We start from the raw sequence: 26,637 nt of genomic DNA on the forward strand, positions 1-26,637 counted from the left end.
CGTGTCTGGTGAATCCTCTCATCCCCCACACTTCTGGCCTGTTCCCCAGTTCTTGTGTGCATAAATAAATAAAAATTTAAAAAAAGGTCATTTCCACACTCTCTTTAAAAAATAAAATAAAAACGATAACAAGTGTTGGTAAGAACGTGGAGAATGTGGAACCCTCACACATTCCTGGTGGGCATATGAGATGGTGCAACCACTCTGGAAAATAGTTTGGCAGTTCTTAAAGAAGTTAAGCATGCGGTTACCACATGATCCAGCAATATTACTCCTAGGCACAGAGCCAAGAGAAATATAAACATTTGTCCAACAAAAACTTGTACATAAGTGTTCATAGCATCACTCTTAACAGCCCAAAAAGTGGCAGTACCTCAATGCGTTACATCCATACAATGAAATAGTTAGGCCATAAAAAGGAATGAAATACGGACACTTGCTACAACCTGGATGAACACATTATGCCCAATGAAACAGTCACAAAGACTGTTAAGTTGTAGGATTCTATTTAATGTGAAATATCTAGAACGTGCAAATCCAAAAGGACAGAAAGTTGCCAGGGGCTTCTCAGAGATGAGAAAGGAATGCAATAGGTTATGGGCTGGGAATTTTTTTTATGGTGGTAAAAATATTCTGGAATCAGCAGTGATAGTTGCACAAGTCTAAGAATATACTAAAAGCCAGTTAACTGTATGCTTCAAATGAGTGAAATGTATGATACGTGAACTATATGTCAATAAAGTAGACATTTAAAAAACCACCTAAAGACTGCACAGAAAAAAAATCATGAAAACAACTTGTGGGGCAAAATGACTTCTTCTAGCTTATATGTTTCAATAGCAGAGAGAAGATATGTTGCTGGTATTCATACTATCAAAATTTAAATGTCTTTTGGAACAAGAATATTTTAAAAGACTGAACTGCTCAAACTATCAACCAGTGCCTACACTAACCACCTGTCTAGAGGCAGGACCAACCAAGTTACACTCACTGATCAAAGATGGGCAAAAGAGAAAGAGAGAATAAGCTATTTTCAGCATGTTGGAAAGAAGTTTAAATCAGGACTAAAAATTCCCTAGACAGGAAAAACAAACCACAAGAGGATGCCACCAAAACTGGAACTAGTCACTTTCTACATAAGGGGAGGATGGCATCATAGGGGTGTAAAGGACCAGGGCTTATCTGAGGGCTCTCACAAGGACCTGAGGATGCCACCGTGAGTCAAACCACCAGGTATGGTGAGTCAGCCCCACCCCCAGAGTGAAGCATTAAAGATACCTCGTGGAAGCAGGGTTACTTGGCATGAGGCCAGTCTTGAAAGATCACATACCAGGTACATATACACCATGGAATATTACTCAGCATTCAAAAAAGATAAACACATGCAATTTGCAGCAACATGGATGGAGCTGGAAGGGATCATGTTTAGCAAAATAAGCCAGAAAGAAAAAGAAAAATACCGGATGGTCTCACTCATAGCAGGAATCCAGAAAACTTAAATAAGAGACCAGAAAAAAGAATATAAGAAAGAAAATATCAAATCAACAAACAACTATGAACCAGAGACACTCTATGGGGGGGTGGGCGGGGAAAGGAGGGATTGGGGTCAAAATAAGGGGGTTGTAATTGTATGGGGAATATAAAAATAAAATTTAAATTAAAAAAAAAAATCACATACCAAATGCTTTTGTTCCCTCAATTTCCTACTATCTGTTTCCCCAACATGCGTTATCAAAATCTCTGTTTAGCCAAGTTGTAGTTGTTGCAGCTAAGCTCCTCTGGGTGACAAGTTCTATAAATATACTGCTAGTTGTACATGTGACAGAGCACAGAGAATGTGTGGGCCGCAATGTTATATAGGGCAGGGGAAGAGGGTAAAAGAGGGCTCAGTGCACAGTCCCTGCCAGCAGAGGGCGCATGCTGCAACCAGGGAGCTGGGTGGGCACACAGGGAAAGAGAAACCAGCCTGGCAAATGAGAGGCTCATATAAATGGAACAGGGCAAGACTGGGAAGGTTCCCATGTGCCATAATTGAAAAAATATTTTCTTAGAATACTAAAATATGTCCATGATGTGAGCAAGCACAGAGAAGGAGTAAAGAGCATGGGCTCTGGAGTCAGACAAGCTGGGTTTCTTTATGGCCCCGCCACTCACTGCGTAGGACCAAGGGCAGGTGGCTTAATCTCTATGGGCCTTAGCTTCTTCAGCTATAAAATGAGATAAGAGAAGGTGGGGAGGTGTCAGTTAATATGTGAAGAAACCTTAGAACAACGTGTGATGCCTAAGTGCTAGCCACTTGTGTTACAGGATCTGTTCACCATGTCTAAATATATCATTTGTGATTTTATAGACTTTATATCCCTGTATGGCAAAACCACTCACTAACTAGTTATAAAAAGGTCTTGGTCAGGATCAATCACATACAAATATTCAAAGGGGGAGAAAAGTGCATTAAGAAAAAGGTTTTTCAGCAGCCTGGTCTTAACAAGTTAGTCACTGGGTTCTAACATATGAGACAAAAAACCCTAAAACAACGGATGCTATTACATATTCTCAAAGGAGAAGAAACCCAGTGGAATGATTAGATGCATACCTCCTGCTGAACCATACTGTGAATTACAACCATAATGGTGGGGTGGGGGTATGGGGGGAATACGGGAAAGGGGAGGGGAGAGGAGGAGGCAGAGTTGCCCTTGTGCTGGAGCTGGTGCACCTGTGTGCCGATCCTTCATCACCTCCGACAGAGGAGAGTGGGTGGATGCTGCCAGAATGAGCTGCCCCAGAAGGTGACTCAGGACAGTTAAACCTGCTACTAGGAAAACCTGTTCATACCTAGGCGCTGTGACTCATTAAATACAAGTTGATGTAACTTCTCTCAGAGTTTGAATAGTGTTAATTGTTGACTGAGTACTTATACAACTAGTTACAGCGAAACTGGTTGAGTCCTGTTCCTCTGCTAGGAGGGCTTGGCCTCCAGGTGTGCTGTCCAGCTGGTAGCCACCAGCCATGAGCGGCCTCTGAGCACTTAAAATGTGGCTAGTCCAAATGCAGGTATGTGCTAAGTGTAAAACACACCAGAAAGACTCGGTATAGAATTATTGTCATTTTAATGACAATAATTTAAAAATTTTGATTCTATATAAAAACATTTTGGAAACATTGGTTTAAGGAAAATATACTATTAATTTCCCCTTCCTTTTGATATTTGAAATGTGGTTCCGGTTGTATTTCTGTTGGTCTATGCTGCTCTACATAAGTCTTATTCATTATAATGACAGAAAAATTCGTATTTTTATGAATAGCCACATAGCGAGTGGCTAAGAGACACATGTGACCAGTGACAGCACATTGGACAGCACAAATACGAAATTTTTCTATCATCACTGTGGCAGTGCAGGCTGCTTTTATACTAAGCTGGCTTGACCATAACAAGTTATTATTTTCCCCACCAAGTTATTATTATCTCGGGGATTGAAATTGTCAAGTTTCTTATGATGATAGAAAAATGATGATGATAGAAAAATTTCATATTTGTGCTGTCCAATGTGCTGTCACTGGTCACATGTGTCTCTTAGCCACTAGCTATGTGGCCAATGCAACCGAGGAACTGAATTCTTCATTTTCATTTAAATAAATTTCTATTTAGATAGTACCCTGTGGTTAATGGTTAGTAGAAAACACGGTCTGGACCAGAGATTGACAAATTAGGGTCCACAGGCCAAACTCTGCTCACTGCTCTGCCTGTTCCTGTAAATAAAGTTTTATCAGAACAGTTATGCTCACTGACATACATGTACTATCTATGGCTTTTCATACAAAGGCAGAGCAGTTGTAGAAGCAGGTACACAGAGACAGAGCTGGAAATATTTACTAGCTGGTCCTTTACGGAAAAGGTTTGCCAACCTATGTTCTAGATCACAGAAAATGATTCCATGATAATGACAGACAGTCTCCACCATCAAAAACTGGGCCAGGGCATTCCATGCCCAGTGATGTATGGGACACCAGCAGGCTGCGCACACCCACAGGGCCTTGCTACTGGAAACTCATCAGCTCCTTCAGCACTCAGGTGCCTGTGGGTGAGCGGGAGGGGCAGTGCAGGCTGCTTTTATACCAAGCTGGCTTGACCATAACAAGTTATTATTTTCCCCACCAAGTTATTATTATCTTGGGGATTGAAATTGTCAAGTTTCTTATTAATGTCTCCTTAAATTAGTACTTGGCTCAACAATTTAAGAGTGTTCTAGACCTATTAACAAGCACACCTTTTTACACCTGGCAGTTCTCAGAACTGCAGGCATAATTTCTAATAGGAAATACTTTAGTCTCCAAACTGCTTAAGTGAAGGAAAATATCACATCCTCTCTGGTTCTCTGAATGCTAACATTTTAAATGCATGTTCATAACACTATTCCCTTAACTCTTTCACCGTGCCCTACTGGGCCTCCTCCAGCTCTTAGGTTTCCCTGACATTATCAATTAAAAATTCAAAAGGAGAAATAATTGTATCTGGCAGAATGAAAGCAAGTCATTTTGAATAGCTTCCTTCAAATCATGATGTGAAAATCTTCAGGAGTATGAAGTAAGACTGAAAAAAGCAGTGACAGATGTCTCACTGTCACTTATAACACTTCCTGTAACTTCTGACAAAGTGGGCAGCCCACACCTACTGTGGGTAACGAGAGAAAGGAGAGGCAAGGGGAGGAAGCCTCAGGGGCACGCCACACCTCTAACGCACTCCTACTTACCGCAATGCTAGCGAGAAGGCTGCGGTTAAAGTGCCTTTGGACAGACAAGGCCGGGGTCTTGCCAGGCCACGGGTTAACAATATCTGAAAAAGAACACTAATTGGTTAGGGCAAGAAGCCAAATTTTTTTTTACTTATTCGTACAATGAAAAAGAAGCATAACAGGAAAATGAGTGCCTCACAAAAAACTCCGTATCGGAATGTTTATAAAAAATGAAAGTAGAGAAAAGTAGTGGGTACTGAGGTTCATTATACATTTTATACATTTCTTTCTCTAACTGTAAATATCATGCTTAAATTAAAAAAAAAAATGGCAGCTGATACAAGGAATGCCAGACTTAAAATGTTGAGACTCCCTCTGATTTTAGAAGCAATGAAGAGTTGTAGGGTCCAGGAGAAGCTTCCTCACTGATGGACTGTGGGTCACAGAAGCTTTGCTGGCACACCCCCACCCAGGGCTGCTGTGAGGGGAAATGAAACCACATCGGGAAAGAGACTACCTCACACCAGCAGATTTATTCCACAATGCTCTTAAATAGCAATTAGGCTTCTGACAATTCCTTGGATGTACAATCTGGCACAGTAAGGGGTGGCGTGGACAGAAGACTGAGGATACAGAGCTAGAAAGATCATTCTAGACACCAACCAAGAAACAGGGAACAAACCCCCTCCCAAGTTTTAACTTCAAGTGACTCGATTAGCCCTGTAACCAAAACGTATCTCAGTAAAGGGATCCCAGGGCCACTGCTGCCTCTCTACACAAGCCACAAGTGACCCTAGGCAGGAGGAAGGACACTAGGCATTAAATTCCTCCTGCAAAATTCCTCCTTTCTGTGAGGAGGGCCTCAGACGTACTGACACCAAATGTAAAACTCCAAGTTCAAATGCAGGAGAAGGAGGTCACACGTTAGGGGATGAGGGCCACAGACCTGCAGCACAGAATAAAATCCATGCTGGTTGAGATGTCCCATTATATTAGCACAAATGTGGTTCATGGCTGGTCGGAGACTCTCACCTAAATGAAGAAAAAAGTAAGAAAAATCAAGCCTCCGGCTATAATAGGAACTATTTGTGGGGCAGAAAATGCCGCCCTAGGCCCAAGAACGGAGGAAACCAGTTACGCCCTGGCTTGCCTTCCTATTCCCCTTAGGGTTCATATCAGGATACAGGGAGATGCCAAATCTCCAGAATTCTAGCTCTCCCGAAGGCGGGCTCAAGTGTCACCTCTTCAAAGACGGGTCCTATCATTCCCCTAGCCTGAAGTCACATCCCAGGGCAACTTTCTAATTCACTCCGAGGACCTGGCACGCTCTACCTTCTGTGGCTGCCTCCTCTCTCCATCAGGACACAGAGCCTGGTAGGAGCCAGAACTCACCAAATTTTGGTTGCCCCAGAGCCCAAGATGATGCCGTAAAGTAAACCCTCCTCATTGGCTCGGAGCCTTCTGCACAGCAGCTTCCTCTGCTTTCCGTTTTGTCCCTCCCCATTGCTCAGTGAACTCTCACCTCCCTCCAGCTCTTAGCCCAAGCCCCAGACAAGCAGGGTGAGACCACGCCCCGCCGACACCACTCACTGCTGCCACAATACAACCTCTCCTTCATGTCTGCTCCCCGAGAGACTCTAGGTTCTATGAGCACATGCAGGCAGCCAGCAGGGCTCCAGCATGGCAAAACCCTGCAAGGGCAGTGACCTTTTCTGCACCTCCAGAGCTCACAGGCTCTGGCACATAGTAGACTCTTTGTTGAATGGATGAATGAAGAGGATCTATAAAACACTTTAAGCTAAGTACAACATTCAGGGAAGGAGGCAGCTTTACCAAGCAAATTCCTACACGCAAAATAGAATTACTTGCTGATGAACAATTCTCCAGATGAAATGACAAGGATTAAGTGAATATTGTTTTCACTAAAAGGTTGAGGAGCTGAGGGAATTATGGAAAATGAGATCAGAGGGGCCATGCCTTTAAGCGCAAGTTCTAAGAAGAAGACGTGACAGCCAATACTGAACACTCTCTGGTAGCACCAAGGGCACTGCTGTGGTGTCAGGGCCTGCCCTGAGGCTCGTGGTGGTGAAAATGCTTCTTAAAAAGAAGAAAAGGTTTCCGAGATCTTTACGGAAAATGCAACTTAGAAAAATTTTGAAGCAAATCCCACAGACCTTTTCCCCGGAGAATTTTCCAGGTTGAAGTGTCTGTGAAGGTGACAAGCATTGTGAGGTACAGTGTGACAAGTCTGGAGTCTTGTAAGATTTCAGGCTGGAAATAATAAAGAGAACAAGATTAAGACACATGACCTCCGGTCCCAGGTGTGGAACAATCATTTTTACAACTTTTCTGCACGTGCTCAGCCTCAAATAATTGAGTCAGGATTATAAGTCACTTCAGGAATGAAATAACAGGCAAACTGGTAGGGGGCCTTGGAATCTGAATTACTCCTGGGAATGGAGAAATGGGAATTCCTGGAAAACAAGAACAGCCAGGGCTGGCTGGCTTGGTGTGCATTTGTGAGTGTGTGCGCATGTGCATGCGGAGCAAGAGTGGAATGCAGCTGAGCATAACAGGCCCTCTTGGTTCAGACTCTGACTTTAGCACTTACTGGATGTGTGATCTTGGGGAAGTTTCTTAACCTCTCTGTGCCTCAGCTTCTGCATCTGTTGACTAGGGATAGTAATACTGCTTTCCTCACTGGGTGCTTGTGAGGAATAAACACACTAATGCACATAAATACTCAGAGCAATGGCTGGTACAGAGATATCTTCATGTAGTGCTGGTTATTAACATAATTATGACTATAATTTGTTGTTTTGCAAGAGCAGGCTGGACAAAAAGGCTAACTCCTTTCTGGTTCAGAGACCTGACAGTGTGTACCCCTGGAAAGGACCCTGAAAACTGTCTAGTACAAACCCCTAACTTCAGACTAAGACTGGGAAAAGGAAATAACTTGTTCAAGGCCATATCTTCCTGGCTTCCGGTTCAGTGTTCTCTTTTTCTAATGTGTACTTCTTCACAAAAACTATTTTTATTTTTGCAAAGTGTAAGAGCCTCGTCAAAGAGAAGTCTCTCTCTTTTTAAAAAGAAGTATTTATTTATTTATGCATACAAGAACTGGGGTGTAGGCCAGAGGTGCGGGGGTGAGAGGATTACCAGAGACAGAGTAGGGAGCAGAACAGGTGGATCCACTGGAATACAATTCTGAGGGAAGCAGGGGGTGAGACAGGAGAGGTCTGCTGTGCCATGTGGGTTAACTCCCTGGCCGGGGATCGAACTCAGGCCATGGAGGTGACAGCACTGAGACTTAACCCCTAGGCCACCAAGGAGGCCCCAAAGAGAAGTCTCTTGTTGGAATGCAGACACGAAAACAGATCAAAGTAAAGGGAGGGGAAGAACCTGCCTGCTTGGCCCTGAAGCATTTCAGTGGAAGCCCAGGGCTCCAAGATCAGGAGGTAAAGACCACTACTCTGGGCCCTAATGCCTCATCTGACAGTAGGGTATGGTTTGCTGCCGGGCCAAGGCAAACAGCAGTGCTACCAGAGGCTTCAGAGATGTTTTCAAATGGAATGTGGGGGGCTCGGAGGACATCTGGTCATCGCTCAGGCCACCTGAGTCCTAGCCAAGCCTCTGCCCTTGATATATCGCCCCAGCATCTGCAGCTGCTATTTGTATCTATCTGCACTTCTGCCCATCTTGCTGGACACAAGGGTGAGCAGCACAGGTGAGGTTGGGCCAGTAGCAAAACCCCTTCCTTTCACCACCATCACCAGCTAAGGGCTGAGACCAGGATCTCAATGGGATTAGTGAGTCTTCTCAGATTTTGGAACTAGTAGGGGGAGCCCTCCCATTTCTTTGGTGAAGACAGAGGAAAGAAAGAAAGGAAAAAAAAAAAAAAAAAAACCACAGTAAGGATGTAAGACCAGAGAAAGAAAAAAGGAGAACCCAGAAGCCACTGGCTCCAGTGAAACCCGGCTGCCATGTTTTGGATATAGTCTGTCACAAAACATTGCTTCCTTGCTCAGTTTGTACACTCACTTGGGTCTCTGCACTTGTCACAAGAAGCCTATCTTCTATCATAATAGACTCTGAAGTATCCATTACATCAAAAGGATTGGGAGGAAGACCAGTTTCACTGGCATCTAGCCTGTGGCAATTACAGGTCAATTACAGGTCAAAACGCTGTACATGAAAGAAGGGTCACACCTTGCTCTCTGCTGGAACAGGCTCTAAGAATTCATCACTAGATGCTGATAGCTCTCCAAAGGTATCACCTTTGAGGGGATCTGGGGACAGGAAATACACACTAATGGCCCCACGAGGGAAAGATATATTTTTTTGTTTTTTACCTTGAGCTGCTCAAGAAACTGACAGCAATACCACAGAATGTCCTTGATCTGTTTAACCCACAGGAGCATGAGATCCTTGGAAAGAGCGAGGGACACATACCACACCTACAAGCAGGAGAAAGAGAAATGTAAGTGGCTAGTCACAGGACGCCTACCACTACGTCTGGGCTACTGGATGGGGGCCAATTAGCTGGGTCTAGTGCAGATAAGGCATGAGGATGAGGGCTGAGTAAGCAGCACACACGACTTATTTAAATCCTAAACCCAAAGATAAATAGCCGAGAAGGGAACTTTCCATACTCAGAAAGAGGCCAGAGCAGAGCAGAGCACAGCTTCTTAGAGAATGAAGAGTTGGCTTGGTGAATGTTTTCCATCCATTGCTTATTTGCATATGTATTGGAGTTAACAAAGCCCTGACAAGCAACAGGAACTCTCAAAGCCAAACAGGCTGACTTGAGAGCTGGTGGAGACTTCCCAGCTCTTGCCCCACTTACCTTGGGTTCATTCTCAATATCCATGCTGCTTAGGATGCAGCGACACAGCTTCTCAAATCTCTGCAAAGAGGCAGAATGGAGGTTATAAATTCCCACAAGTAATGAAGAAACGGGAAGGAGCAGGGAGCAAATGTTGGGTGGCACCTGGCATGCGCAGGCACTCCTGCTGTCAGGTCACTGTCACTGTGTTTCAGTTCCCTGGGAGGTATGGCTACTGAGGATCAGACAGGCTAACAAAGGGCTCTCAAACGGTCATGGGCTGGCTGTGCCCTACACCTTTTTTTTTAGAAATTGGTACTGCACATAAAATACAGATGGGGGCTCCTTTAGAAAGCAAAACCACCCCTGCAAATGGGCATTGGGCATCCTGCAGACTAGCAGTTGTCTCCTAAACCCTGCTCTCCTGGGTGCCATTTAATCAGCACTACGGACACTGACTTTTCCCTCACAAATGGTCACATTAGCAGTTTTATCTTAAAATGCAAAAGGCTGGGTCTCCCCTCTAGTCAGCGGGTTGAGCGCAGCGCTGTGAAGCTGTCCGCAGCCTCTGCAGTGGGGGTTTGATTCCCGGCCGGCCATGGAGAGTCCCACATAGTGTGGCAGACCTCTCCTGTCATGCCTGCTGCTCCCCTCAGCAGTGTATTTTGCTTGTCTGCCTGTTCTGCTCCCTGCTCTGTCTGGTGAACCCTCTCACCCTCTGGCCTGTACCTCAGCTCTTGTATAAAAATAAATTTTAAAAATCTTAAAAAAAAAGGATCCATTCTGGTGATTTATTTAAAAAAAAATGCAAAAGGCTGTCAAATGGAAACTGGAAATCACTCTGGCTATACCAACCCTGGATCCACCCTTAAAAGTAGGGTGGCCCTGGGTGGCTATGCTATGACACTCCTTTGTGGATGGGGGTTACCTCCCTGTACCTGGCTAGGTGACTGTGTTCTCCGCCAGGTACTCTTCCCTCTCCTGCTGGGCTACAGCCTCCACAAGGGTTGAGATCCTGCCCAGCTTTTTCCTTCTGGGCCCCGGTGCCAGCAGCTTTGGGATGGGGCTTCCCTGGTGGTGTAGGGGTAAGTCTCAGCATTATCACTGCACCCCTTTAAAAAAAAAATCAGGGTGGGCCTCCCCTGGTGGCGCAGTGGTTAAGTGCTGGGCTGCCCGCAGCCTCCGCAGTGCCAGTTCGATCCCCGGCTGCCAGCGAGGGTCCCACATGGCGCGACAGACCTCTTCTGCCGCCCACTGCTCCCCTCAGCAGTGTATTTCGTCAGTCTGCCTGTTCTGTTCCCCGCTCTGGCTCTGGTGAATTCTCTCACTCTCCTGCGCTTCTGACTGTACCCAGTTCTTGTATAAATAAATAAATAAATAAATAAATAAATAAATAAATAAATCTTTAAAAAAAAAAAAAAAAAATCAGGGCGTCAGTCCACCATTGACTGAAGCCAAATAGAAGCTGTCCCCTTTCGGTGGACAATGAATGCCACATGGACCCCATCACGCTCCCTGATGTCCTTACTACCCTGCCTTTTATTCACCATTTGTTACAACGTGCATTGTGCTTTGTCCCTCAAATGGCTTCTTTCACTAATTCGCTCACCCTGCCGGCTCCATATGCACCTGAGCCCAGCAAGTGCTTATAACAGTCGATGTGAAAAGACGTGAGGACGCCCATCAGCACAAGGCAGAATACCTATAAAACAGGTCCCAGGAAAACAAAAGGGGCAGGATGTGAGGGTGACAGATCCTACTTCACAGAATAGTTGAGGACTAAATGAGTTAATATTTATAAAACACATATAAGAAGACTGGCAGACAACAAGCATGATGAATGTTTCCTGTCAGTTTACCTCATTATCTTCTTTGATTCTGAACAAGAACAGCAGTTTCCTGGCAATCTTAAAAACAGAAAGTGCGCTTCTTTTACTGGACTCAGCATCACCTGCTTTAAAATATTCATCGATCTCTCTCCTAGGGAGGAAAAGGTAAAAAGAGGACATTTTAAATTAGGAACTCACAGCAGCTGGAAGGCTTTTCAAGCTCGATAAGAGAAAGCCTTTCTTGCTATGAACGGGAAGCAGAGCGAAGGCACCAAGGGGTCTGGGACCCACCTGATCTCTTTCTGCAGGCGACTCCGACAAAGGAAACTCCGGACATGGGCCTGAATCTCCACAGCTGCCCGCTCCCGCTCCTTCTGCACAAGCCTTTCCTCTCGAGCCTGACGGGCCCTATCAATGAACCACGCTCTCGACGTCTGAGAAACGGTGAACATGTTTGCAAACTTGCACAAACCCTTCAAGGAAAATGGTGAGAAGCAGGTGAAGGCCATGACATGGCAAACACAGCCGGCAAGGGGCTCAAGAGGGGAGGGCGGGCAGGGACTCAGATGGCAGCAGAGAGTTACCAAGCAGTCCCCCTGCCCGCTCCCAAGTGCTAATAGCTCTCCTGGCACAAGTCCCAACTTCATCCTTTCATGCAACTCACCAAGACCAGCAAAGCTCTTTCCTGTATTAAATAATTACATTTTCCTAGGAAAATGAGCAAAGCTCCTGGTGTAAGTACAGGCTCTATAAAATAGTTCAACAAATAAACAAAGCATGAATTGATACTATGTCTCAAGCTCTAATTTAAGCCAGGCACCCACTAAGTCAAAGGTTCCTAGATGTTTGAATTTTCTGGAGAAGTCCATAATATGAGAAGCCAACACCGAGCAGTAAGCTTTTCTTTTGCCAAGACTCCAAAGAAAAAAAATCCAAGCTGATTATCTATTGTTACTATTATTTTATTCATCCATTCACAATAACTGGTGCCTACTTCATGCCCAGAACAAAGTCTTTCACTTTCATTTTTTTTTAAAGATTTATTTATGCCTACAAGAACTGGGGTACAGGCCAGAGGTGTGGGGGGTGAGAGGATTCACCAGAGACAGAGTGGGGAACAGAACAGGCAGACTGAAATACACTGCTGAGGGGAGCAGCGGGCGAGTCAGGAGAGGTCTACTGCACCATGTGGGTAGCTCCCTGGCCGGGGATCGAACTCATGCTGCAGTGGCTGTGGATAGCTTCATAGGCTGCATCTTAATCCCTTGCGCCACCAGGGAGGCCTCACTTTCATTTTTTTAAAGGCCATTTTAGGGCCTCCCCTGGTGGAGCAGCAGTTGAGGGCTGGGCTAGGGAGCTGCCCGCAGCCTCTGCAGCGCCGGTTCGATCCCTGGCCGCTGGCGAGGGTCCCATATGGCACGACAGACCTCTCCTGCCGTGTCCACTGCTCCCCTCAGCAGTGTATTTCATTAGTCTGCCTGTTCTGTTCCCCGCTCTGGCTCTGGTGAATCCCCTCACCCTCCCGTGCTTCTGACTGTACCCAGTGCTTGTATAAATAAATAAATCTTTAAAAAAAAAAAAAGGCCTTTTAACACTAAAGCAAAGGGTACTTGATTCCAGAATAAAAGACAACCCATTAAAATAAATTCGGTTTTGAATCTAACTTATTCCACTGTCCCATCCTGTCAAGGACAGATGAAGACTTTAGGGTGGAATAGCTCCTGTTCATTGATTGGCACTTCTTGGTCAGAGGTTCTAAATTACATTTTTTAATCTAAATCACACAGTAACTGTCTTTTCCCCAAAGGAATAGCTTTGGCCAGCAGCCTAGCGCACACAGCACCAGTCCAGAGCTGTCCATACGGAAATGTTTCCTCCAGATACTTGACAACTTTGTTATTCTATCCAAAATCTATCATGATAAAGGTACAATAAGTTATGCAGAAATTCAGACTGCCGGAAAAGTGTCTTCACTCAAAGAAGCACCATCAAGAATAAAAATCTCATGCACCGCTCCTTCCATGTCAACATAGAAGGGGCCTGTGTGGTCCCTTTCCACACAGATTCACATCTATTAAACAAACCTTTTCCAACAAATGCATCTCTCACCTGTAATTCTCAAAACAAATGAACAAAGAACACCCAACCACAGCAGAGAGGATAGACAGACTTGAGAGAAAATGGTAGCAGTCTTTGGAACCATTCATTCTTTCCGTCCCAGCAGTGGAAGTCTGGAGAGCTCACCTGAGGACCTGCCCGTGTTGCAGAAATGCGAGGTGATCATTAGTGGTCCTGCACAGGGCTCAGCACAGGGCAGCTCCTTGACTCAGAGAAACTTGTCTTTTTTGGCAGATGCAGAAGAAAAAATATCCAGATTTAGGATTAAGTTTAATAAGTAGGGCATATATCTTTGTCACTAAGTACAAGCAATACTGTGTAGGTTTACAAAAAGCCACTTGCATCCATATTAGATTGGACCTCCCCAGTCCTCACAGGTCACTGTTTAAAGGAATAGGTTGAAAATATTCCCAAAGAAGTTGCTGAATGAAAGCTCTATATACTTTGTGGTGGTTAGCAAAAAACAGTGGAGGACGGAATATTAAAAAGTGATTAAAAATTATGTTTGATGTTTTTAACGGTATGGCAAATGTTTATGCCTTAGCAGTGAAAATAGAACTAGCTGTGAACCCATATGATGTGAATTAATGAAAAAGAGGCATGTGCACAAAGATATGAAACTCAGAAAACATATATGTTAAGAGAGTTTGTTCTGAGGTAGTGGAATTGTGGGAAATCTCTCCTCCTTAATTTCCCATTTTCTAAATTTCCCACAAAAAGCAGAGCACTGTGAGAGCCAAACATGCCCTGCAGTCGCACAGAGCTGGAGTTAGTCCCTAGCTCAGCCATGTACTATAGGGAGATGTCTCAGCCTTTCTGTCTTCCTGTTAATTGGCTCAGAGTCTGACCATGGGGACTAAACAAGATGATACATATCAAGTACCTATCGAGGTGGCCGTCACAGCGCCAAGTCAATTAAGTCTAACTGGTGTGTAATTTACAGACACAGATTGTCTTTTAAAATAACTCTTCAGGGGGCTTCCCTAGTGGCCTAAGAGTTAAATCTCATCTCTATCACTGTGAAGGCCCACCACGACGGTTACAGTTTGATTCCCAGGGCAGGGAACTAACCAACATATGGAGCAACAGACCTCTCCTGTCTCGTCCACTGCTCCCCTCAACAGTGTGTTTCAGTAAATCTGCCTGCTCTGCTCCCCACTGACTCTGGTGAACCTTCTCACCACCCACACCTCTGGCCTACACCCCAGTTCTTCTATGCAAAAAATAAATAGTAAAATCTTAAGAAAAAAAAATTTTAAAAATAAGTAAATAAAATAACTCTTTAGCAGAGGGTCCCATCTGCACAGTCACTAAGGTTCTTTGAGTAGGAAATAATGCTTGGATCCTTACATTCCTCAGTCATTGAATTTTTCTCTACCCCTGGAAGTATGATGATTCACCAATCTTGTCACTTGGGCTGAGCTTCTGGTGCTGTTTAGGTTGAATAACAGCTTCAAGTTCAAAAGAGCAGGGCACAAGCCACAAACACAATGATATGTGTTTTCCTTTATGTGGAGATGGTCTCTCATTTGGGAGCAAGTGGCAGGGGAAGCAGACGGGGGAGCCTTTTCTCAGTAGAAAAACAGGAGCTTATATACAACTATGACTAAGTCGGGTTTGTAAGACTATCTCAAAACTTTCACTTCTCCCAAGGGGCCTTGCAGGATAAAATCCTTTCCTTGAGATTATCATCTCCTCACAATGCTCTATGTTGGTTTCTGTTTACACCATAGGATAGGTCTATACTTTGCAGTTTTTCTAATTCTCTCTTATTCACCTCCTCTACCCACACAGTGTCATTACAGTTCACCAAGCAGATAAAACACACAATCAAGCATCTCTCTCCTCAGCTAAATGCCAGGGAAAATTAAAGAAAAGGTTATATGTACCAGAAAGAACCTTCATTTGGAGAAAGTAGCCCTTGGTTTTTAGTCTTGAACTTCATTTGGCCAAGTTACTTATCCTTCTGATGCTTCAGTTTCCTTACCTGTCAGCTGAGAATAATTGTACTACCTACTTCCTAAGATTGCTAAAAGGATTACTTTAAGCAACTTTTGCCCTTTTAGTCATCATGATGACATGATTAGGATTAAATAGGAAATATTAATGAGTATTTGAAAGCAGATCACATATAAGTGGTCTTTACTGTATTGTCACAATTCAGTTAAGGAAACAAGAAGGATATAGGTGGAAAAGATTAGAAAACAAAGCTTGGTGATAATCAAGATCTTTCAAAAAGGAAAATGTGTCAGGTACCCACTGGGTATGAAGTCCTTTTTAAGAGATCTCGTCTAGTAAGAGCAGCAATCCTATGAGATCATTTAGTATGTCTCCCTTAGTCCAGGTTGTCTCCCAATAAGGGCAGAGCCAAGATAGGACTCTTCTCTATTTCTATAATCCCAGGAGATCTGCTCAAAATCAGTCTTTTCGGGATGAGGCTAACTTCACAGACACCTAGGAAAGAGCATGGCACTTTAGCAAGTATTGTCCTAAGATGAAGCGCCATAAATACCAATTGCTGGCTGAGTTCACGAGGATTCTCCCAGTATGGTGGGAATAGCTGGGCAGCAGGGTTAATAATCACCACCATTTGTTAAGAGCAGATCATGTACCAAACACAGTGCAGATATCTACCAACCTGTCTGTAGGGTAAAGAAAATATCAGGCTTTTCTGCCCTTCCGCCATCAGGATAGATGATGGATCCTTGTCCTGAATGCATGCCTGATGGCGGGCACCTGGAATAGGGTGTGGGCATAGGTAGATGGGATTCAGCTGAGCTAAGACTGTGCTTTTAAAGGCGGCGTCACGGGGACACCAGCAGCAGCAGCAGCACAAGCCCAAGCAGAAGCCGAAAGAGAAGCCGAGAAGCAGCAGAACCAACGCCAGAGAGCCCAGATAGAGTAAAGACTTGCTGGGGGCTGGGAGGCCTGCCAGCCTCCCAGCCCCCCAGCCAGCACCCCTGCCTGCCATATGCCTGGTGAACACCAATAAAAGACCTGCAAAACTACTGAGGACTCTGACTCCTCCTTTACCCGGTCTGCATGGGATCAGAGAACCTGCACAGTGTCCATTCCTGCCTTTACACTGTCTCTTCAACAGCTCTAGCAGGTCTCAACAGTCAAATTTCTTAAGAATAGGTGACAGGGCTTAGATTAATAGTAATAACAGCTGTCATTTATTGATGGCTACAGCTTATTGAGATGGGGGATATTCTCAATCCCACCTTCACATGGAGTAAATGAAATGTAAAGGGGCGGGGCACGACTTGCTGGAGATCGCTGGGCTCCTGAATTTGGACCCATCTCTAACTTCAAAGCAATTACTTATTTGTAAGTCACAACCAAAACCCTGGGACCCCCACCCCCCACTTACAGAACAGCAAAGAAAAGCTGAGAATGCAAGGCTGTCAGTGAAGCTAAACTGGAAATGACGACCAAGTTTTTCTTTATTGATATCAACACCAGCTGCCTTTCTTGAGAGCTGAGTGTTGGGCACGGCACTAAAACTTGTATTATACAACGTTCTTTGTGAAGCGAGCTAAGATCTCCATTTTACAGGCGGCAACTGCGGCTCAGAGAGGTGAGGGAACTCACCCAAGGTCACACAGCGAGTGAATAGTGTTCGAATTCCGATATGGGTGACTCCTGCGGCCCGGCGTCTTTTCTCGGCATCAACAACCACAATAACAATCCTTTTACACCCAGCCATCAGTCCACTTACAAAGGCCTATCACCCCAAAGAGAAAAAGTGGAAGGGGCCACGGAGCAATCCCCTGGAGCCCGAAAGCCAGCCCCCAGCAGCTGCCCCTCCAAACAAGCGAGGTTGAGACCCGGCCCTAAAGCCACCTCCCTCAAAATCCCCGGCCCCACCACCCGGAGTACCCACGACCCTGTTCCCACTCGCTACCCGCAGGGTGTAGACCTTTATCCTTTCGAGGCCCCAGCGCTCGTGGTCGGGGCCACAGCTACCGCCGCCTCAGCCCAACACCCCCGAGATCTGCCAGACCCGGGGCAGCGGCCGAGGCTCGACCGCCATCTTGCCCCGGGGTGCTGCCTCTTAGAGCTCCGCCGGGAAGCAACTATCCAGTTCCGGAAAACCACAGTTCCGCAGAGCTTCTTCGCCGGGAATGAAAACCTTCCTGCGCCTTATCCTTATCTCTGCGAACATTCAGGAACAGGATAAATGCCTCGGCCAGCTGGGCGGAGACGCAATCCACTCCGGCAGGGCAGGCTGCAAGGAAAGCCGCCTGCCTAAACCTAGCGGCACAACGGATGCTTTAGGACGGTGCGCTCTGCGGGGCGGAAGTGGGGTGTGAGCGCCGGAAGTTGCCGCCCCAGCCCGCCTCCGCCCCCTGCTCGCGCGAGCTGGGTGTTTCCTGCCTCTCAGTCCGGGTGTGGAGACTCCGGCGTCCTCCGACTTTTCATGGTAAGGAAGGCGGTGCCCGTCGACCGGGGGCTCTGGGCGACCGAGAAAGCCGAGTACCGGCAGCGTAGAGGGGGGCGGGACTGCGAGGAGCGGGTGCGATGAGGGACTGTCGCGACAGGGGAGAGGCGGTTGGGAGAGTGGATGGGGGCGAGGTCACGGGTGGGGGAAGGGCTTTGGGTGGAGAATTGGGGGGTCCTAACTGTTGGGGATCCGGGAAATGGCATTTGGGCTTGGGGGGGAGATTTGGGGGGTGTCGGGGGTTGTCGCAGTCTTGAGAGCTTCTTGGAAATGGTTGTGAAGAGAACAAAGGGATGTCATTGGGCACGGACTTTGGGGGGGGCGGGTTTGGAGGGGTGTGAAGGGGAATGGGTGGGCCGTGAGAGGTCGGGTGGGATTCCTTGGCGCGGAGTGTTGGGGTTTTTGGAAGTTTGTGTTTGGAGTCGCTGGATATCTGGGAAGTTTGGAGATGGGGCTTCAGGTGCGTCTGACCCACGGGCGAATGGAGAAAAGAAATGGAGGGAGGGTGGGGGCGAGCGGCGCGCGTTCTATGCCTGGAACTCCGCGGAGGGATGCCAGGTGCCTGAGGTCAGAGGACCATCTCCTCCGAGTCCAGCGCCTGGGGACCTCGCTAGCCACTTCCGTTGAGGCCCAGAAGGCCACACCTAAGGAGCTAGGGATGTCTCCCAGCGGCGGGCAGTTTCTGTTTGCTTCGGCTCCTTTAGGGGTCTGTTTCTCGTATAGCTCCTGGAGCAGGAATAAATTATCAGCACAGACCTTCCCTTTACTTGTTTGCGCCAGGTCTCCTCCCTAGAAAGTGCAGGCTTTCGGGAATACCCGTCCTAAGTACAGTGCTGGAGAAAAAACGAGTCTGGCAATCTGACTTTGGACGCCACTTTTTGCATAAAAAAGGACCACCCTTGGGAAAGAAGGCTGACCCCTGAGCTTCTCAAACTGGCCCCCAGACAAGCAGGAAAATCACCTGGCGACCTTGTTAGGAAGGGCCAGATTTTTAGGCCCTACACTGACTACTAAATCAGGCTGGGGGTGGGGCCCATCAATCTGTTTTAACAAGCCCTGCAGAGGATTAGAGTGATTTTAAAAATTTCTATTATATAATGAAATGGGCATGGATTGAGAGGGAGTGAGAGGACCCATAACTCTGATTCTTAGTTCTAATTGTTGAAATGGTCGATAGCTTGGGCTATCTCTAACTGCTTAAGAAATAGCAGTAGCTACCTTATAAATCCTGTGAGTGTTGAATGTAAAATAATGCTATAGTTATGTGGCTGGTTGAATATTGTTTGGTTGCACAAACTTAAGCAGCAGACTTTTCTGAGTTATAGAAATACTTTCAGTTTGGGGAAGTTTTATAGTTAACCTCAAGGTAGCGACTCTTAGGTATAGCTGGTGAAAAAGACAGCTTTGTGGCTTTCAGTTCTGGCTGCATGTTTAAATCACCTGAAGAGCATTTTAAAAATTGACCTCGCCCTTCCCTGATTCTGATTAAATGGTCTGGGGTGAAGCCCAGGCGTCAAAACTTTTTAAGGGTGTACAGCTGATAGTAGTACAGCAGGGAACCTCTGGTCTTAAGGAAAGCTTGAGGGACAGATAGGAAACAATACTAACGTCCAGGTGCCAAGTACTTTAACATTCATTCTTGGAGGATTGTATAATTAACTCCTCATTTTACAAATTAGGAAGCTGAGGCTCAATTAAACCGCATGTCTGAACATCACAGAGGAAGGAAATGGTGGAACTGGGACTGTAGTTTGCCAAACTTGCTATTGAACCTTACACACACTTACATGCAGGCATTTCTACAGAGGTTGTATAGAAAACATACAAGGGTAAGGGATTTGGTGCCCTTTTCCTATCGTACTTGCCTTTCAAGTCAATGGTTTTCCTCCTTGGTCTGATTTTATTTTTGAAAGCATGCAGAGTGGTGCTTCCTGTCTCAGGCTCTGAAATTGTGAAGTTTGGTTTTGATGCTTAGGGTTTTATGTAGTCAGGAATTCACTAGGCCAATAGCGTAAGACATTGGGGAGCTTCTCCAAAACCATGAAGTTAATTGTAGCATAATTAAGCCATACAGAACTCTTTAAAACAGGAGCCTTCGACTTTGCACGTTGGAATCACCTAGGGAAGTGAAAAATTCTGTGACTCTGGCCAGTTATATCAGAATTTCTGTGGTTAAGACCAAACAGTATTTTTTTACGTAGAGAGCTGCTGTTTAGAAACAACTGGAGGGACATGGGAAAGAGAGAAACCTTGACTTATCCATCTAACTGGGATGAATTTTTTTTTTTTGATTGAATTGAATCAGTAACAAACTCCTCAAATATTAATTATCTTTTCCGCTTCTTGTATTCAGTTTTGCTCTCTCCTGTTCTACTGCCCCAACCTCATTAGCAGTGAGATCAAACCTTTGAAATCAGTTAGAAAGCATGCTTCCAGTAGGGGCGGCCCAGGGTCCCCTTAGAGAAGTTTGGAAGCCCGCTGTGAACTGCCTTGTGTTCTGAGCTCACTGTAACTTGGGCTCAGGGCCATTCACACAACTGGAAACCTTTCTCCGAGGACCTCTCCCACACCCTTTGGAAAGGTAGGCTCTGGAAAGATTCAAAACTTTGTCTATTCTGAAGCGCCAAGCAAGATCAGGAAGGTTTCTGCCTTTATCCCTTAGTAATGCAGTGATGTCAGTAGAGCTGGAAACAGTCTTCAAAGAGAAGATAATTTGAGACTTTGAGAGCATTCTCAAATGATCATAGTCTGAATGTTTCATGCCTCAGTGTTTGCTCCAAGCTGGGAGCCCTGCTGCATGCACTGTGCAGCCCTCACAGCAACCCTGGAAGGTTGTGCCACTGTTGTTCCCTTTTGGTAGATGGGACTAGACTCAGATGACTGACCCAGACTCCCACAGCAACTTTAGGGCAGGGCCAGGGCCTGACTTCCAACCCCAAGCCCTTAGGCACACAGTGCCTCCCATCTTTTTTCAGAGTTTTGTACTTTCTGAAGATGGGGGTGGGGGGGGAGGGAGTACAGTCCTTTTTTCTCAGTTTATATGTCACAGTTCCCTCTATAAACCAAGAGTAACCTTTGATAAAATCATGGGCTCCATGCCAGCAGGACTTGCCCACATCCTTCACTTCCTCCATCAGAGACACTTTGGGGAGTGACTGAACTTCTCTAGGTTGTGGTATCCAAAATTCACAAAGTGGGAATAACAATAACCATCTCCCAGAATTGTTTGCATTTGAAAAGGTTGTAGTGGCAGTAGAAATGAAAACAGTAGTATTTTTTTTTTGGGGGGGGGGGGATTAGGCATGTACGGGCTCCCTGCAGCCAGGGAAACGTTCTCCAGCTTGATTGGAATGGGGGACACACAGATGCATATATCAACCCAAACTCACCAAGCTGCACACCTAAAACATACTTTACTATATACAGATATCTTAGAAACAGTATTGGAAAGCAAACAACAGAAAAAACATGAAGTATACTTTGACTTACACCATAGTTGCCTTACAAAATGCTAGACCATTTCCAAAACATTTCCCTGAAAAGGGTACTTTAAAAAATGTTTTCCCTTTTGGGGCAAATTTCTTTATCTCCTTACACCACCCCTCAAAAGAAAACCCCATAGCTGTACACCTTTTTTTTTTTTTTCCTCTTGAGGTCTTCAATTTTTTTAAAAAAAGTTTCTGTTCCCATGAGCTGCTAGAATCCTGTGGACAAAGGGTTTTTCTTGGAGAAATGGTTGGTGCAAACTGTTAGTGTTGGACTCTGGGGACTGGCTTCAAAGGAGGCCTGGAAGAGAGGGTCACTGCTTCCTGTTGGTCTTTTTCTTTTATGTTTAGCCTCAAGCCACAGAGACCCCAGGTGAGCTAAGACTGAGCTTTTGAGAGTGCAGTTTTCACTTGAGGAAGCAGGGCCGGATCCTTAAGAAAACACTTGTTTCCAGGAGGCCATCCTTCCTCTTCCACTCTGCAGGGTCGGTCCCCCCAGCCGGTGGTTTTGAGGCCACTGTTTAGAGGGGTGGAGATTGAGAGGGTTGGCTTTACCTCTGCAGTTGTCACCCATTAGTCCCTTATCTCCTTCAAAAAATAAAATTTGTGTTTTTTGCCAAGTATAGATGCAGTGGATACTCCTTGTGGAAAGTCTGGATGAGACAATATGGCATAAAGATTTTGGAAAAATAATCCCTTTTTAATAGTAAGAGATATTTTTTTAAAAATTCGTGCTGTCAGTTCCTTCCAGCCAAAACCACAGGAACATACCTCTAGTCAAAGTTGGATTTTTTTGTTGCCTTGAGAACTGTGGGGTGTCTCAAAGGATTTGGGCTTGCGCTGGATGATTTAGGGGAGGATTTGGGCAAGTGGGGCTTGGCTCTGCATTGGATGCTGTCAGGAAGCAAGGCTCGTTCTGTGCCTGGGTCTCAGTAACTCCTGGTTTGAAGGTGGGAAGAATGAAATGGGGCTAAAGCTCTCATTTGTGAAGAAGCCACAGTGACTCATGAGCCAGGATAGGGAATGTTTGGTCATTTTTGTGTTTGGGACAGTGTTCTTGGTATTCATCGGTGTTCAGACATGATTACCAGTGGCTCTGGTATGTGTCTGGACCTGGTGAGGTGACCCTGTCCGACGGCGGTGCTTGTGACCTCGTTCCTGCTCCCGGGAAAGCCAGAGGCGCGCTGCAGGCGCCAGGCCGGCACCGGGCCGCGGGGGCTGCTCTCCCAGCGCTGTCCCAGATGGAGCAAAGATTCAGCCAATTCTTGACCGTCTTCTCCAGCTGTAGCATTTTAGCTGGCCACTAAGGAATGTTCTCTTTGAGGACACGTATGCCCACATACCTCTCGCCCCCCAGGCCTGCCCAGATCAGGCACTGCTTGCATCTCTCTGGCCGAGACATCCGTGGGAACTGGCCGTGCTGCCGGGAAGGCGCACAGGATTTTGCTGCTCGGGTGGTGCCAGTACAAAAAGTCTCTAATTTTGAAACGACTTCTAAGGGTTTTTTCCGCCTGCTGTTTGGTCCTCAGAAACACCTTTCCCCTAGGGAGTGTTTGGAGTGGCGGTGGGAGCGCACGGAGCTTCATGAAAACTTACTGCATGTGGAGTTCAGCCAAGGTGGTGCTTTTAGTTGTTATCAGCGGCAAGAAGGAAGCAGAGACCTGGGCGTGTGTTTAGGATGGAGCCAGGCGTTGGTTTATATGGGTAGTGGACAGAGAGGAAGTCCTCGTCGTAGGAGTTCGTGGTGTCCTTGGGCCTATAGGATAAGCAGGCGAGGTCAGTGCATGAGGCTATCTAGGTGTGGAGTTTGGGGCAGATTGCCCCTCCAGGGGCAGCCAATAACCCCGTGTGCCCCCAGTTGTTACCCCGCTGCCCCAGTTGGCCTTTGATTTTAAGAGACGCCAAAAATCCAGATTTTTCTGGGAATTTTTCTAAGTTGTCAGCATATACTTGGATTAAGCAAAACAGAGCTCAAGGTCAGATTCAGCCCACAGCTGAAAAGAGGTAAAGCAGACCCCGTGCCCTGACCCTGGTGACTCTCTGTCTTCTCCCCTGGCAGGAAGAGATGTCAGGAGAAAGTGTGGTGAGCTCAGCGGTGCCAGCGGCTGCTACCCGCACCACTTCCTTCAAGGGCACGAGCCCCAGCTCCAAGTACGTGAAGCTCAATGTCGGCGGCGCCCTCTACTACACAACCATGCAGACGCTGACCAAGCAGGACACCATGCTGAAAGCCATGTTCAGCGGGCGCATGGAAGTGCTCACCGACAGCGAAGGTAAGGCTGCCTCCTGGCACTGGGGCTCTGCCCATCTTGAGGGCCTCATCCTGGTTCAGAAGACCAGCACTCGCGGGCAGTTGAGCACACAGCTACAAGGTTCCAGTGGGGCTCAGTGCCGTGCTCACGGTGTGCGGGGAGCCTTGAGCAGCGGGGAGACCAGATATTGTCTGGAGTTTGTGGTCAAGGAAGGCTTCTCTGAGGAAGTGACATTTGAACTGAGACCTAAAGAAAGATGGGTCACAGTCAGCCACAGTGACTCACAGTCTGAGTTGATTTGCTGTGTGACTTGGAGAAAGTCACTTGACCACTCTGGACCTCAGCTCTGTAAAATGGATGCTGGACTAGCTGCCCTACTTGGTTCCCTCCTAGTTCTCTCAACAATGATCCCTGTGGTTCACAGAGTAAAACTCAAGTGTGAGGCATGTGTTTTGTCTAGATCTTTGTCATCTCAGGCCAGGGGTCCTGACAGACTCACCTGGATTTGAGTCACTGCTCCCCAGTTGGTGTCTGGTGATCCTGACCAGGTGGTTTAACCTGTTGATGTCTCATTTTCCCCAGCTGGTGAGATGGGTACGAGGATACCTTCCTTGTGAGGCTTTTGGTGCAGAATAAGTATTTAATTAGTACCTGTGTGTTCTGTGTACTCTTTTTTCTTGTGGAGAGTGGTATTAATAAAAGGCAAGAGACTATTTAAAGTGGTTTTCATATAACTACTCCCTACCCACCTGGAAAAAATCTAAGCGCACCTGGCAAGTGAGGACATCCTTCCCTGGCTGGGTTATAGGGTGGCTGGTGGCTTGAAGTTTGGCACGAAGTTTAAAAATGGCCCTGTCCTTCATTCCTTCACCTAAGAATGCTTCAGACCAGACCACAGCCTGGTTTGACCTTCACTCATCTGTTTTGTGCTGACACCCCTACCTTTCCAGAGACAGTGGTTCCTCAGAGGAAGGGCAAGTTGACACAGGTGGGGCTGAAGGCCCAGAGCCTGGTCTGTACTGTTCCTTTCCCACCTAAGAGGGCTGCCTCCTGCTTGGGTGTTTCCCTCCACATCCTGGAGGCTAGGCTGCAGGACTTGAGATTCTGCTTCCCTGGCTTCCTGTGAACTCCAGTTTCTGGCCCGGCAGCAGCTGCTGCAAATGAAGTCGGTGCCCTAGAGCTGCCTTCTGTGTCTCACCCAGAAAACGCCAAGTTTTTTATGAGTGGGAGGATCCCCTTTGCTGTGCCACACCCAGCAGTGCCTGGGAGTATTTGTGGAAATCAAGACAATAGCATCCCAGCCACAGAAGGAAGGAGACCTTATCTGAGAACCCAGGATGGTTGTGGCTTGTCTTCCGCCCTGCCCAGTCTCTGGTGGGGCTCAGGAAAAGCGCCCAGTTGCTTTGGCTCCTTGAAAGCCCTGGCTTCCATGGCCTGCCTAATGCCATATTGCAGAAGGGGCTGTCCTTAGACGCCCCCACATCCCACTAGGACCAGCGCGGGCAGGCTACGGGTGGGCTGCTCCGGCCAGAGCAGCTGCATAGGATGTCATCCCGGTGCTCCTGGGAAATGCCGAGAAGCATTGCTGTCTTTGGGCCTCCAGACCTCGGCTGTTTTCATTTTACTAGAACTCTCGCCTCCTGCCTCTCACCGAAAGCCCACAGTGTGGCATTTTATTGGTGTTAATTTCATTTAAGCCTCACCATAATCCTTTGGGGGTGAGTGCTGTTGTTACCATTTGATAATTGAGAAATCCAGACTCAGGTTGTGTTTACAAAAGCGACGGGGATGGGCAAGCTACTGAATCCAGGACTCACTGGCCTTCTGCTGTCTGTGGCTTGATGGGGGCCCAAGCCCAAGTGTCATAGTCTTAGGGTTTAACCGATACCTTTGTGCTGCAGCCCCTTTGGGGTCCCATGATGTCCTGGGCTGTCAGACTGCTGTCTTGTCTTCTAGCCTGTGCTGTGCCAGGTGGGGCAGTCCCGTCTCCCTGGTGAGTACCCCACCAGGGCCTGACTAGGCAGATGACTGGCAGAGCAGCTCGAGCACAGGCACTCTGAAGGCAAGAGCAGCGGCTTGTTGTGGCATAGAAGTCTCTGCAGGAGAGATTTAGAGAATACAAGAGGCCGGTTGCTTCTGGGGAGGGGATCTGGGTGGGAGTGGGAGACTGGCGGAAGACTCTGTGCCCTTGTCCGGTGGGAACTTGTACTTGTGTACGTCATTCCTTCAGGGAGAACGTGGGTATTGAGTGAGAGATCTGGGTTTGAGTCCAGGCTCTGTCAGGCGGCAACAGCCAGAGCTGATATCTAGGAAGCGATTTCTGTGTGCCAGGGGCTGTGCTGATGTAGGCTTATTGTGTGGCTTTGGCTGAGTGACTTTCTCTGAGCCTGTTTCCCTTTTGAATGTGTGAACAAGACTGCTTTTTTCAGGGTCATTGTGTGGATTGGAGGAGGGCATTAGAAAGCACTTGCTGAAGTGCTGGGCACATTGGAAGACTAGGTAAATGGGGAGTGTCCCATTATCGCTGGCTTTTGCCTGGGTGGGATGTAGGGGGACAGGAAAGAGCAGTGGGGGGACAGTGGAGAAGCTGCGAGTTGGGGGAAAGTGGTCTGCCTTGGCTTTGAGGGGCGCGTGTGCTGCAGTTCCAGGTGGCCCGCGAGAGAAGTCTTTCCTGAGAGGACTGGAGCGCTGGCAGTGTTCCCAGACTCCCTCCCAGGAAGGGCCAGTCTTTGCAGCCTGGAATTCTTCCCTAGCCCCCGTGAACACTGTCATTGGCCATGGGTTATGTGGAAGAGTTATGCGGTATCTGTGGTAAGAGGAATTCCACCTAGCGCTCACCTGTAGGTGTCGGGTACAGTGCTTTCTCCTTCGGTGGTCTCTGGGCTCTTGTTAATGTTTTTGGAATGAGGGAGTCTATAAACTAGGTTAAATCATTAATTTTATCTGCAGCACAT

General features: G+C 46.8%; 2 protein-coding genes across 9 annotated transcripts in view; one reads left to right on the forward strand and one right to left on the reverse strand.

The window, feature by feature from the left end:
- The window catches only part of UBE3B (ubiquitin protein ligase E3B), a 51,849-nt gene extending 34,086 nt beyond the window's left edge, over positions 1–17,763 (reverse strand). The window contains exons 1-11 of one of the 7 annotated variants that reach the window (XM_054695280.1): positions 17,410–17,763; positions 17,097–17,229; positions 16,141–16,238; positions 13,629–13,724; positions 11,676–11,857; positions 11,415–11,535; positions 9,577–9,636; positions 9,083–9,187; positions 6,905–7,001; positions 5,677–5,762; positions 4,749–4,831 (exon numbers count right to left, since the gene is read on the reverse strand). In XM_054695280.1, the coding sequence (XP_054551255.1) occupies positions 4,749–4,831; positions 5,677–5,762; positions 6,905–7,001; positions 9,083–9,187; positions 9,577–9,636; positions 11,415–11,535; positions 11,676–11,836 (713 nt within the window). In that variant the 5' untranslated portion in view covers positions 11,837–11,857; positions 13,629–13,724; positions 16,141–16,238; positions 17,097–17,229; positions 17,410–17,763. The remainder of the gene's footprint in view (positions 1–4,748; positions 4,832–5,676; positions 5,763–6,904; positions 7,002–9,082; positions 9,188–9,576; positions 9,637–11,414; positions 11,536–11,675; positions 11,858–13,628; positions 13,725–16,140; positions 16,239–17,096; positions 17,230–17,409) is intronic. The other 6 variants (XM_037510985.2, XM_054695282.1, XM_037510987.2 and 3 more) reach the window with 6 other exon arrangements.
- A 78-nt stretch (positions 17,764–17,841) lies between these two features.
- Positions 17,842–26,637, forward strand: part of KCTD10 (potassium channel tetramerization domain containing 10) — a 28,952-nt gene continuing 20,156 nt past the window's right edge. For both annotated transcript variants that reach the window (XM_037510992.2, XM_037510993.2), the window contains exons 1-2: positions 17,842–17,928; positions 23,491–23,704. In XM_037510992.2, coding sequence (XP_037366889.1) covers positions 17,926–17,928; positions 23,491–23,704 — 217 coding nt within the window. In that variant the 5' untranslated portion in view covers positions 17,842–17,925. The remainder of the gene's footprint in view (positions 17,929–23,490; positions 23,705–26,637) is intronic.

This window comes from Talpa occidentalis, unplaced genomic scaffold, assembly GCF_014898055.3.
Source record: "Talpa occidentalis isolate TD23 unplaced genomic scaffold, MPIMG_talOcc4v2.1 talOcc4.14, whole genome shotgun sequence".
NCBI lineage: Eukaryota > Metazoa > Chordata > Mammalia > Eulipotyphla > Talpidae > Talpa > Talpa occidentalis.